Source organism: Saccopteryx bilineata, chromosome 4 (assembly GCF_036850765.1).
Source record: "Saccopteryx bilineata isolate mSacBil1 chromosome 4, mSacBil1_pri_phased_curated, whole genome shotgun sequence".
Lineage (NCBI taxonomy): Eukaryota > Metazoa > Chordata > Mammalia > Chiroptera > Emballonuridae > Saccopteryx > Saccopteryx bilineata.
In genome coordinates, this window is record NC_089493.1 from 90,521,918 (window position 1) to 90,535,735 (window position 13,818).

At 43.2% G+C, this 13,818-nt stretch overlaps 1 protein-coding gene and 1 non-coding gene across 2 annotated transcripts; both read right to left on the reverse strand.

Annotated features, from left to right (window-relative positions):
- Positions 1-2,719: 2,719 nt before the first annotated feature.
- On the reverse strand, positions 2,720-3,910 carry RNASE12 (ribonuclease A family member 12 (inactive)). Its single transcript, XM_066276309.1, has 2 exons — positions 3,825-3,910; positions 2,720-3,327 (listed from the first exon to the last, which is right to left on the reverse strand). Exons 1-2 carry the CDS (start codon positions 3,856-3,858, stop codon positions 2,852-2,854), a joined length of 510 nt encoding a protein of 169 aa, XP_066132406.1. The 5' UTR covers positions 3,859-3,910; the 3' UTR covers positions 2,720-2,851.
- A 9,551-nt stretch (positions 3,911-13,461) lies between these two features.
- Positions 13,462-13,533, reverse strand: TRNAP-AGG (transfer RNA proline (anticodon AGG)). Its single transcript has one exon. It is a non-coding gene; the product is annotated as a tRNA-Pro (tRNA).
- Positions 13,534-13,818: the final 285 nt, after the last annotated feature.

Sequence of the window (13,818 nt, forward strand, 5' to 3'; positions counted from 1 at the left end):
TACAAAAAAAAAAAAAGAAAAAAAAGAATATATAAGCCCTAATAATTGGGTTGATTGATTATTAATAGATTATTAAGAATTAAATGGATGTGCTCCTGTTTGAACCTTGAGCATAGACTTGGTGCAGGTTAAAGGGAGGAGGGAAGAAGGATTTAGACTGTCCTCTAAACATCAACTATCAACAACATCAATAGTGAGGTGATATAAGAAAACAGAAAAATAATGAGAAAAATATTAAAAAGAGCAGTGCAGATTCACAGTTTTCCTGTAACATATTTCTGAACTGGGAAGAATTTGCAGCTACCTAGATTTGATTTGGACTGCTAGGTGCCCATTAAAAAACAAACAAAAAACAACAAAAACCCAAACTGCAAATGTCTGAAGTGTCACAATTCGCTTGAATTGGCTTTGATCCCTGTTGAATAAAAATACTCTGAGGATAATTTCCAGTGGAGAGTCTCAGTTACTTACTGATAGTTCAGTGGGAATGCATTTATCTGCAAGATTTTGTTTTTAATTAGTAAGAGGGAGGTTAGATAAGGAAAGGAAGAAAAATCATTGGGAAGGAAGAAACAATAAAGTCTAGGGAGGGGAGGAGGAAATGGAATCAGAATTCAGAACATAGAAACGGGGGCCTTCAGGGACACATTTCAGCTACTTGAAAGATTTGCCCAGGAAATGAAGCTGCTACCAGGACCCAACAAGTCATATAGTAGGACCCAAGGAACCACCTGTTCCCGCTCAGCATCTTCAGATGCCGAGGGCTCTGCTCCCTTGGTAGCATCCAAACTCCCATGAAGAAAACTGTGATAGTGAGGTTCCCACAAAGAAATGGGTAATGAAACTCAGCTGTGAGAGGGTCCCCAGAGGGGTAAGCCCTGCCCACTTACAAGGTTGTAAAGTGTCTTTTACTTACCCTTGTCACCTGCCTAGGCCCTCCATAATCTAATCAATGAGTTAGAATATGGTGCTTACAAAAGACAGGGTTAACAACTGGCATAAGAGTACCCCCTCCTTGCCTGGCTAGGCGGTGGCGCAGTGGATGGAGCGTCGGACTGGGATACGGAGGACCCAGGTTCAAGACCCCAAGATCGCCAGCTTGAGCGTGGGCTCATCTGGTTTGAGCAAAGCTCACCAGCTTGGACCCAAGGTTGCTGGCTCCAGCAAGGGGTCACTCAGTCTGCTGAAGGCCTGCAGTCAAGGCACCTTTGAGAGGGCAATCAATGAACAACTAAGATGTTGCAATGCGCAATAAAAAACTGATGATTGATGCTTCTCATCTCTCTCCATTGCTGTCTGGATGTCCTTATCTATCCCTCTCTCTGACTCACTCTCTGTCTCTGTAAAAAAAATAATAAATAAAAATTAAAAAAAAAAAAGAGTACCTCCTCTTTTGATCTGACCTTGAATTAAGTACAAATAAATAATCTAATAATTGAAGTCTCTCAACTGAGAAGATCAGAACAGAAGCTTATGCATTGTTGGAGCCTGCTCTAGCTCACTGTAAGTTTCTGGCTCTCACAGCTTTGAAATGTCATGGTTCAGAATTAGTTTTCCCATGCTCTGGCTCTTTCTTGCCAAATACCCTTTACTTTTTCTACTCCCCAGTACTAACTCTCCCCTACAACAAGGTTAGTTTCCATACTACGAGTAAGTAGAATTGTGGTGTAATAGGCCTGCAAAGAACCTCAAAGATTATCTAGTTCCAACCTTCTCACTTTACAGTGGAGACAACTAAGGCTCACAGAGGAACAGAACTTCATCAAACTCCCAGTATTAGGAAACTCTTCCTTTGTCCTCTAACTCTGAAGATAACTCTGCCCACAGCTAAACATGAAAGAACTAAACAACCAGTTCAATTGTAAGAACTAAAAGAGGAAAAGAGTTAGTAGTCTGAGTCAACGTCCTTTCTGTATCCTCTGGGGATGCAAACAGATGCGCTGAGCTTTGAGTCTCAATTTCTCCCTAGGAAATCCCTCTCCATTTCTCTCCAGTCCTTCAAAGAGATGGTTTCTGACCAGTGAGGATCCTGATTTCTGTTTTCCTTTCTTTCAAGCCCCAGGGGGGGCTGCTGAACAGGAGCAGATGTAGCTTAAGTTATATGTGCCATCGTTAGAGAAAATCCTAAGACATGACTCCAATTTCCAGTGCCCCTACTATTAGGGCCACATCTGGTATTAAGGTGAAATGAATGAGGCGCTCACTCTGGGTACAAAATTTAAGGAGACACAAAATATCCCAGTAATCAAGGTAATATTTTAAGTCAACATTTTAAAATGAGTTTAATTCAAAACAATCCTTGATGAATAAATATCAAAAATTTAAATAACAGGCTCCAACCATGCACCAGCACAACTCACATACCTCACCTGCCCTTAAATTCAACCCAGTCAGATTGGGTCTTGATTAAGTATTTTGTTTATCAGGGATTTTTGCATTAATTTATATATATATATATATATATATATATATATATATATATATATATATATAATTTACCTAGATTACTTGGAGGTGTCCCTTAAAATCTGCATGTGAAGTGAATGCCTCACTCACCTTATCCTAATCCCATTCCTGCAGAGGATTCACTCTTCACTCTCATCAAATGACCCAAAGAAAAGGGACAAGAAATTAAAACACATGCATAGTTTATGGTTTAATTCAGTAGAGGTTTTTATTGAAGCAGAATAAGAAGATTCCAGCTCAGCAATACTGGAAAAATAAGTGAACTACTGGTGGCTACCCGTCGAGGCTGTACCCCATGCGCACAGTTCAGGTGTACATTGGGAGAACCGGTACAGGCGCCACTGAAGGAGGAGAGAGGATCGCAGACCCGGGCTCTGGGCTCAAGTTATTCAACATATCTCTGGATAGTAACTGGTCCTATGTCACTGCAAGTGACAAGAATAAACCCCTCTGTGGGGGAAATGTGGTACCTGCAGGTGGGATACCTTAGACCTCCAATGAGCTTACAGACTGTCATTTTGAACCTTGTCTCACTCTGGAAGCACAGAACGCTCGAATGGTTTCGGCAAGCCTTCTTCTTGGGAGAAGTGCAAACACTATTGATTTTTCGAGGCCTCTCATGGATGAAGACATGCTCCTTTTTGCAGGTGTTGTCAGGTTCCTTGATCATTCTTTGTAAGATCATGTGGTTGCAGTACCTTACTGAAATGTTACTCTGAGGGTAGTCCACATGCAAGTGCTCTATGGTTGACGACGCTACTTCTTCATACAGCTCGTTTTCCCAGAACAGAATCATCAGGAAAATTATCACCATTAATATCATCAGGGGTAAGAGTCCCTTTACATCTTTTGCTTTAACTCCTATAGAGTAAGAGGAGACAGAGGATAGTAGAGGGTAACCAGATCCAGCGCCACCCCCTGACTTTGCTCCCCCACCTTGAGGATATTTTATTTCCTTCTCTCTGCTCCGTAAAATCATGCATACCCTGCAAGACCCAACGGGAGGTACAGCTCTCCAAGAAAGCCATTTCTGATCATTTCAGCTCTCAGAGTTTGGCACTGAACTGTTATCTAATATTCCCACTTGTTTTACTTCCACCAGCTCCCTGATAGCAGGGATTGGATCTCCTAGTTCTCCTGAACCCATCAGAGTGCTTAACACAGAGCTAAACAGACAAGAGGTGCTCAAAAGTACCCACGCCTGACTGTTTTATTCCTACTGCAGGATGACTTCCTCTCTATAGTTTTCTCAACTCTAATTTCACCCAATTCCACATGCTTTTAGCACTGCCTTCTGATTTGTTCTTCCCGATTATCCTCCTGTCAATCCAAATTGGCTCGGTGCGAGCTCCGCTTACCTTTCGTTTTCGCTGTAGCTTTCACAAGTAGCATATCCTTGGGATCATGGATCTGAGAAAATCCTTTGTGTCTCACTGTTCTCTGACAATAATTGGTAGGGAGCCAGTTGAGTGTGGGAAGGGCCAGAGCGGAAAGAGCAGAAAGGGAGGGGCCTGCAGAGGCATGTACTTGGGTGCCATTGGGAAGGAAGAGAAGTTACCTTCAAAGGGAGAGTTGGGTAATACAGATCCTGAAAATATCCTTATTAAACAAGCGTAAACTTTACAAGACATTTAGTAAAGTCCTGATGTGTGCCAGACGCAGCATTGTCTATTTTCCAAAATTTCAGCCAGTCCTCACTCAAACCTATGGAGTAACTATTATCTTCATTTCATTAATAAACAAATGAACTGCAGAAAAGTTCAGGTGAAGATGGGTGATGACAAGAGCAACAAGAGTCTCACCTCCTCAGTCCTTACTGGGTGGCTCAGTGGATAGAGCCTTCTGCTGGGGTGTGAAGGTCACATATGAGAAGCAGTCAATGAGTGCACAGCTAAGTAAAACAATGAGTTGATGTTTTTCTCTCTCTCAAATCAAGGGGGAAAAATTTTTAAAGAGTCTTACCATCTCAAAGCTTAACTCCTGAACTCCAGTTTCAGTAAGATCTATTCCTCCCTGGTGTTCAGGACAGGGCAGAACAATCCCCTGACATTATCATTAGTCTTGGTAAAGCCCTGGAAAATATGGCAATGGTTCCCAAACTCTGCTGAATGTTAGAATCACCTGGGCATTTTTAAATGTCACCTTGAGACATTGCTACTGGGGGTCACCTGGGTTTTGGATTATTAAAAGTTCTTCCAGTGATTCTAATATGCATCCAAATTTGGGAACTGCTGAACTATGGTATACATTGGAAATCTACATGGGAAATTAGTGGATCAGAGCTTAGTGAAAGATTGAGGTATTGAGATAATTGAATCATTTTTGTTTCTATTATCTCCTTGTCCTTTGATATAAGAATGGGAAAACAGACTTCATTTTTACCACTTCTTACCCTGAAATGATTTATCTTTTGGAGAGACAGATACACAGTCTCTTCTCTATATAACCATGTCTTTATAGTTGATAAGAAGAAAAGCATTTTGGGGTGAAATGGTTTAGAAAGGGCAGAGAATCTTGGGAAAGGCTTTAAAAAAGGTGTCTCTATACAACAAAACCATAATTCCAGACCATGAAAATAAACAACCAAAACATTTTTATTTATTTTCTAAAAACTTTCATCCTGGATATATATCCTTTTAGAATTCAAACTGCCCTGTTTTGGATATATGTTGCACAATGCCACAAAAATATAGGTATATAATTAATTGTTGATGGGTTTTCCAATTAATAAATTTCTATTTGCAAACCATCCTGCATAAACATTTTCATTGTATAAAGAGAAACTGGTCTAAAGAAATACTTGTTATGCATTTCCCAAATGGCAGCTAAAGGCAGAAAACTCAAAGTAACAGTAGTCTAAAGAAGGTGGAATTTTATTTCTCACGTAGAAGAGAGCCTGAGGTAGTCAGTCCAGGACTGGCCAGGCCCTTCAAGGTTCTGACTTCCATCTCAGCATGTGACAGCCACGTCACAATCCAGAGGCCGTGCTAGCACCAGCCACCTCATCTGCACTCCAGCCAGCTGGGAGAAAAAAGGCGCAAAAAGGGCGAGGCACTACCCTGTAAGAACACCTCCCAAAGTTTCACACATCATTTCCACTTACATCTCACTGGCAGTAATTTGGCCACATAGTCACAACCAACTGCAAGGGACACTGAGAAATATAATGTTTATTTTGATGGGTAGGTGCCTAGCTAAAATTCTGGTTTCCAGTTACAAACAAAAAAAAGGGAGAATAAACAGTGGAGGACAAGTAGCAGCACTTTTCCTGCTGGCCTTCAGACAAACAGTGTTCTAGAAAACGTTCATGAGTGGGCTTCAAGAAAAACATTTCATGATCAAAAGCTTGAGAAACTTTGTTCATTGTATTTCTTCCCTTGGAGAGTCACAAGATCCACAAAGCACAAAATTCTGAGAAACCCAGCAATGGAGAAGCTTGACTGATTTTGTTTAACTAAGAATTTTACAAACTGATTTGAGCATGAACCTTCACTCAAGGCGCACCACTCTGCCACAGGGTTCTGTGGGGTATAGAGCCATTTGGGAGACGCTGCAAGGGACTAGGAGCCATGGAGGGTACCCAGGCATCTGAGTGGGAACAAAGGAAACAATAAGCAAAAGGGAATGAAAATTAAATAGCTCTAGGTTTTTAGATTTGGGGGATTACCTTCCTTTAAAATCTGAATAATGCTGATTCAAACCCCATCCCTCATTACTACTAGAATTCTGCTTCCCCACCTCCAAAATGTTTCAGAAGCTTACTGAGATATGCTTTTATTTCTTGTCCACAATGAATTCTCCAGACTTCCTTCCATCCATCCTGGCTTCCTCTCGTTAGTGCTTCTCCATGGTGCGGCCGCTGTCTCTGGCCTGCCTCACGCTCCTCCCAAAGCCTGAATACTCTCCTGCACATCGAATGCAGGATATGGCGTATAACGGACTTTCTGAAAATGTTTAATTACAAAAGAGAAAAAAATATCTTAATGCTGATTCACATATTTACTACTCCTAGCAGCCATTAGCAGATCCTTCTCAAGGACTGCCTTTTGAATTGTCCCTTTCCTTGGCCATTCTGATGTGGGGTGTGCTTATTCTCCTTATCATCTGCTTTAGATCTCTTCTTTCTCAAGTCCTGAGCTGCTAGAGGGGAGGGGCACTCTTCTTAAAGATGCACTTGCTGAGTGCTGTACCCACAATCGAGAAATGAATTGCCTGCATCAAAAAATGAGACTAGAAGGCGGTTGCAGAACGTTTTGGGGAGGGTTAATGACCACACCACCCGCCCTACTGCCTGGCTCCCACAGATTAAAAAAAAAAAAAGTTTTCTAAGTGAAATTCATCAGTCTTTGATTATTAATTAAAAGTACAGAAACCTGGACCTTTTGCCAGACTTATCGAATCACAGACTCTGAAGGTGAGGCCCTGGAATCTGCATTTGTAATCAGTAGCCCACCTCTGGTGATTATAACACACACTGAAGTTTAGGGGTCACCACAGTAGAATAGTCCTGAATTGGTAAACAGCATAGTGATTTCTAAAGAGTTGCATCCACCCCATAACAAAGCTGACTTTACATTATTATATGGAATACTCAATACCCCATGTGGAACCCTGCATGTGAATGACTGTTCTCGTTCAGGGCTTCCACAAGATAAAGGGTAGGCACTTGCCCCACAAAACCTGACTAAATCAGCTCCTCAGAGTGTCTCCCAACGCGTACTAGAAGGACCTGCCTCCCAAACATACCATTGGAGGAGAAAGGATTGGTCTGTTATTCTTCATTCTTCATTCTAGTCCTTAATTACCTGTGTTCTTTCTGCAGTTCTGGAAACCAGTTCATAGGGGATCCTAGAGATGAGCAGAGTGATCTGGGTTCCACCGGGGAGAGAGGTTCCAGGTCCTGCAGGGGGAGAACGAGAAGTGAAAATCTGGGCTGGAGCAGGGGCCAGGCAGGGATGATCGGCAGTGAAGCAGTTGGGATCCCTTGGATTCAGGAAGGTCATTTAAATCAGAAGGCGCTCTTCTCCTCCACCATTCTCTAACCATTTCTTCCTTCTTCTCTGTTGCCCAGATGCCAACTTTTAACCCCCTCTTAAGACCAAAAGGTTGGAAGCACTTCTGAGTTGGAATCTATTTTTTCCTCCCTACTCCTCTTCTCTAGAGAGCCCTTCCAAACTATTTTCACATAGTGTATGACCTTACAAAGCTATGTCACTGTTCAGTTTCTTCATCTCTAAAATGGAGGTGGCAGAGAAGGAGAAAGGAAGAATGGGACTTTTTGCTGTCACAAACTAAGGTTCTTAATTTGTGTGTGTGACAGAGAGAGATGAGAAGCATCAATTCTAAGCTGGGGTGCCTTACTTGTTCATTGATTGCTTTCTGATATGTGCCTTGATGTGTGTGTGTGTGGGGGGGTGAGGCTACAGTGGACCAAGTGACCCCTTGCTCAAGCCAGCAAGCTTGGGTCCAAGCTGGTGAGCTTTGCTTAAACCAGATGAGCCTGCGCTCAAGCCAGCGACCTCAGGCCTTGCAAACCTGGGTCTTCTGTATCTTAGTCTGATGCTCTATCCACTGCGCCACCAAACTAAGGTTTCGAGCTAAATTAAAGTGACCCCAATGGCTAGACCCTTAAGATGACATTCTCTGGCTGCCTCTCCTATTCCCCCCACCCACCCAGACACACGGGCAGATGAGGGCCACCCCTCCACCTCCTGCCTGGTCAGGGTGAGCAATGGGAAAATGGGTCCTGGGCGCCAGGTGGGAGCTGGAGCTCCAGTTTGGGAGTGTGGAGGAGTAGCCCTGTGAAGTAGCCTAGGGAATTGGCATTCTGGTCAAAGGGACAGGTCCCTAAATCAAGAACACTTACTATTGGGGTGAAAAGGAGACATGAAGAACCCCTACTCTGGAAGGGTTTGTTGGCTACTTGTGGCAACAGCAGAGTTTTTACTAGACAAGATATTAACCGCAAGATTCATGCAATACCTTCACAAGCTTCTGGGCACTCTTCCCACTGCCCTCCCACGATGTCACCTGTCTCTATGTCCAGGTGAGGCGGACAGACTAGAGCTGTGTATGTCCAAGAACAAGCTGTCCCTGATTTGGGCAGAACAGGTTCAGAATCAGATCAGAGGCTATCAATCTCAGTCTTGCAGTTACAGCCCCAGGCTGAGAACAGAGGAAGTCCTGTTCTCCCTTGGAGGCAGAACAAGCCATTTCTTTTAGTGTGTGCAACTTTACTTGTATCCCTGAAATGACTGCCACCTGCTAATACCCCAGGGGAGGCCAGGTTAAAGGGAGGTTGCCCTAAGCATATCTTTTTAATAACTACTTGGGAGGCCACTCATTGTCTCTTCAGATTTACACTTCTGAGAATGCTTTGCTCATAGCATACCTGGCTTCTTAAATGTGTCCCCAGGCCAGTTTCCTTTGGACTCCTTTCAAAAGGACCATTAACCCAGCCTTCCCCTACAGCACCTCCAAGGACACTCAGATCTTTGGTGTCACTCCCAGGCTCTGTTCATCTGGGCCACTTTCAGCTTCCCTGATAAACAGCTAAAATCTCGTGAAAGAGAATAAATGATTGTCCCCAGCCCCAAATTATCACAGAGGCCCTAAAGAACCCAGATACATTAAAAATAAAACAATACCCTCCCTTTTCTTAGAAGTACCCAGCAAGGACAGAGTGAACAGTGGCCTAGTAGTTGGCTTTTCGTAAGATTTTTTTTTTTTTTTTTGACAGAGAGAGTCACAGACTAGAATAAATGCCAAGAGATTAGAAACATCAACTCTTCATTGCAGCATCTTAGTTGCTCATTGATTGCTTTCTCATGTGTGCCCTGATTGGGGGGGGGGGATACAGTAGAGCAAGTGACCCCGTGCTCAAGCAGGCAATTGGCAATCTTGGGGTTTCAAACCTGGGTTCTCCGTTTCCCGGTCCGATGCTCTATCCACTGTGCCACCGCCTGGTCAGGCAGCTTTTCATAAAAAGTTTTAAAATAATGACCACAGTCCTTACCTCTGCCTACCAGACCTTGCATAGAGAGCCTCAAACCACTCTCCTTCTCTCCCTCCATACATAGGGTGTGGGAAAAGTAAGTTACTGTTGTGAATAAGCAAAACACAAGAGTTAATGAAGCTATTGTAATAATCATAACCTGCATGTCTTTTGTTCCACACAAACAACTACTTTTACCCCACCCTGTACACTCCTCATCAGGCTCCTTTCTAACTGAAGGGTTTTAAAATTTAATTCTCTCATTAGGAAATATTTCTTACTCCAGTCACCTCTCCTCATTCTTCCTGGCACAATTCTGAGTGTTACTTCTTTCCTTAGGAAAGCCTTCCCAGAACCCCCAGAGGGAGTTTTGTTTGCATAACTTTTCCTTTTAGGCCCTTATCACTAGCATCATAAATTTATTATATTTCTTGATTAAAAAAAACTATCTGGCCTGACCAGGCAGTGGCACAGTGAATGGAGCGTTGGACCGGAACACGGAGGACCCAGGTCAGAAACCCCAAGGTTGCTGGTTTGAGCAAGGGGTCACTCTGCTGTAGACCCCAGGTCAAGGCACATATGAGAAAGCAATCAATGAACAACTAAGATGCCGCAGTGAAGAACTGCTGCTTCTCATTTCTCTCTCCCTTCCTGTCTGTTTGTCCCTATCTGTCCCTCTCTCTGATTCTCTCTCTCTGTCAAAAAAGGGTAGAGCCTGACCAGGTGGTGGCACAGTGGATAGAACGTCAGACTGGGATGTGGAGGACCCAGGCTCGAGACTCCGAGGTTGCTAGCTTGAACACAGGCTCAGTTGGTTTGAGCAAAGCTCACCAGCTTGATCCCAAGGTCGCTGTCTGGAGCAAGGGGTTACTCGGTCTGCTGTGATCCCGCAGTCAAGGCACATATGAGAAAGGAATCAATGAACAACTAAGGTGTCGCAATGAAAACCTGATGATTGATGCTTCTCATCTCTCTCTGTTCCTGTCTGTCTGTCCCTCTCTCTAACTCTCTCTGTCTCTGTAAAAAAAAAAGGTAGAAACCACATGTCTGGATCTCCAGATCTGTTCTAAGCACAGGCCCTGGGTTGTAATAAATGCTCAACCAATGTTTACTCAATAACTTATTCAGTAAATATGGATTGAATGGAATAATACATAAGTGAATGGCCTAAAAGATTGCTCTTTAACCATATTATTAAAGAGCTATTCTTTGTAAAACTCCAAAGTTCTTTTTAAGGGCTACTTTGTGGGACCCTACAACACTCTGTGGACATGAGATCAGAAAGATCAATGAAAGGAAAGAAAAACGTTGACTTACCTAATTATTATTTAAGTCCTTAAATCAGCCTAGTCCCATGAACACCATCTCCCTGGCCTATAGCACAGCTCGATCTATATAAGTTCCACATCTATATCATTTGCACAGACAGATCAGCAAAAAATAAGGAGGGTCCCTAGAAATTAATTTTAAATCTGCAATCCCTCAGTTAAAACCTTAAACATAAGCCCTATGACATGTCCCTATTTTTCCACAAGGGGGCAGTGTGCACTCACAGCTCCTGGGAGCAGAGGGGCTTGCCTATTCGTGCACGTGTATGGCCAGCAGAGGTTTTCACCCCGTTCCATAGCATTCTCCAGGCGTACTCCCCACCTGCCAACAATGTTTTCTCAGGGCTCATGTTCACAATGATCCCTCAGTCACAAAACCTGGTCAAGTGAGGTTATGAAGTTTCCTTCCTTAACCTTAGTTTTCCTTTTCCTCTCTTGTCTCCCTAGTGTGAACTTTTGCTCATCAGCTTATTAAATCAATTAGGTTACAGACTTTTACAGGATGGCTATTATGTGCGACCCTAGAATGTAACCCCAAAACACCAGAATTTGCTCAAAGCCATAAAAGCCTGAAGCAGTTTGGCACTTAAGCAGCTGTGCTCAAGCAAGTGTGCCAAGCACTGATGCCCAATTTAAAGCTCCTGAGTGTTTAATGGTGTCTTGCTTTATGTCCAACTGGAAGAACCTTTCAATGCTTTCTTACAGCATTTACAGGAATATACTGTGGCCCAAAGGGAGAGTTGCCACAGAATATTTTTAAGGCATGACCCCCCCTCAGCCTTTCCCAGAGAATGACACAGTCCCCACATTGCAAGGGCCCTCTATTCAAACCCAGAATACCTTCATCCTCCTTATCTCCCCCACTATCACAGGGTCACGTATTCCTAAAAAGCCTGTATAACATTTTTTATTTAAAACAACAACCTGATCAGGCGGTGGCACAGTGGATAAAGCATCGGAATGGAACAGCAGAGGACCCAAGTTCAAAACCCTGAGGTTGCCAGCTTGAGCACTGGGTCACTGGCTTAAGCATGGGATCATAGACATGACCTCATTGTTGCTGGCTTGAGCCCAAAGGTTGCTGGCTTGAACCCAAGATCTGGTGTGAGCAAGGGATCACTAGCTCTGCTATAACCCCCCTCACCCTTAAGGCATAGGCAACAAAACAATCAATGAAACAACTAAGGTGCCCCAAGGAAGAATTGATGCTTCTCATCTCTCTTCCTATCTGTTCCTCTCTCTATTTCTCTGTCTCTGTCACACACAAAAAAGCAATTCACACAATTTTTAAATGAGTATCAGGTGCTAAGAATGTGGTGGGGAAAAAAAAACCCTGTGGTTTCTAGCCCTTCTTCATCAGGTGAGTCAGAGCACATCTGAATGAAATAGCAGGATGTGAGTGAGCACTGAATACCCTCAACAGTCAGGGAGGGAGGAAGAGTGAAGAATGTGACCCAAATGAAAGCACCTCTTCCCGTGCAGGTATCTACACACACCTCTCAAATAAAGCAGGCTGAACCACTGGGCTGTCTCTTTTATTTTGGAATTTTCTGTGGCTTGCAGAACTAAGGAGGCTCACTGGGAGAGACAAAGTTTGGCACATGATTTGACCCAGAACCAAACGAGGGAAGATGAAGTAGCAGCTGGAAAGGGATGATTCTGAGGATACAGGATGCCTATAGTTACTGGGACACAAACATGGTCTCCAGCTGTGGCCTGCGGAGCAACTGGGTAGCATCTGCTGCTCCCAGGCCAAACCTAATTACACCTAGAAATGTTATTTTTTTCAATAAAATAAAATAACCAAAACGCCCTGGCTGGGCAGCAAGGTTGGTTGGAACATCCTCTGGACACACCAGGGTTGTTGTGGATTCAATTCCTGGTCAGGGCACATACAAGACTCAAGCAGTGAATGCATGGATGAGTGGAACAGCAAATTGATATCCCCCCCCCCCCCATTGATATATAAAATTTTTAAAAATTATGCCATGCTTCATCTTCAAAGAATACATTAATTGGTCTGGGACTGGAACCCCCCCCCCCAGTGTATGATTATAAAACTTCAAAAACAAGTCTAATGTGTAGGCAGGCTCCAACCTCCCTGTTAAATTCATTCCCAAGACTCCCTCCCCCACCCCCACATGCGGGCCCTGGAATGTTAGGCTTGAATGAGGGAGGAAGTCCAGGCTTTATGTGACAAGACACCTGCCACGTTTGCTGATCAGGAAGGTCTCGGCACACAACTCCCCAACTCCCATGCTTACAGTGGAGGAAAACTGAAGATTATGTGAAACTATTGATATAAAATACGTCTCCCTAGGTCCTGAATAAACAGTTCCTGAATAATAAAAAATGCAAAAGAGAAATGATGGTTGATTTGAGAAATAATGATTTTGTAGAAGAAATACTATGTAAATTATGTGCAATAACGTCTGCATATTTATCCTTGATTTAATAACACAAAGAGCATTTGTCTAAGGATTAAGTGTATAAATCTGAAATGGTAGATTATAAAATGATGTTCATACAGCAGTATTAGGTACGAAAAGGTGTTTGCTTAGTGTGATGGTCTTTAACACAAATAAGTGTGATTTTATTGGGACTGGGTAATGTGATGGTGTTTAGCACCAATAAACACATGGTTTTTATTAGGAGTGGGAAGACACAAAAATAGGGCTCGTCCGGGATTTGAACCCGGGACCTCTCGCACCCTAAGCGAGAATCATACCCCTAGACCAACGAGCCAAACATAGTACAGTTTGAAGTTTGAGACTTCAGTAAAAAAGTTTTCGCCACGTCTACAATTGGTTACGGGCTTTTTAAAAAAACTATGGGCACGGAGTGCCGCCTTGTGGACGAATAAATCACTGCACTTTCCTTTACCCAAATTCCGAAAAGCGGTATCTCCACAGTACGTATCATTTTAGGGAAAAAATTTCAGGATCCACAAGAATAATTTCGCTGCGCCTTTGCGCTTCCAAGTGGGCCAAAGATTCTGCCGGAATGGTGGGAGGAAATCGAATCAGAGAC

Excerpts from the sequence above, each read along its gene's own strand:
- RNASE12 (XM_066276309.1), bottom strand. The coding sequence starts at position 3,858 with ATGCTACTTGTGAAAGCTACAGCGAAAACGAAAG. Across the intron at positions 3,328-3,824 it reads AGCTACAGCGAAAACGAAAG|GAGTTAAAGCAAAAGATGTA; the intron begins GTAAGCGGAGCT and ends CTTACTCTATAG.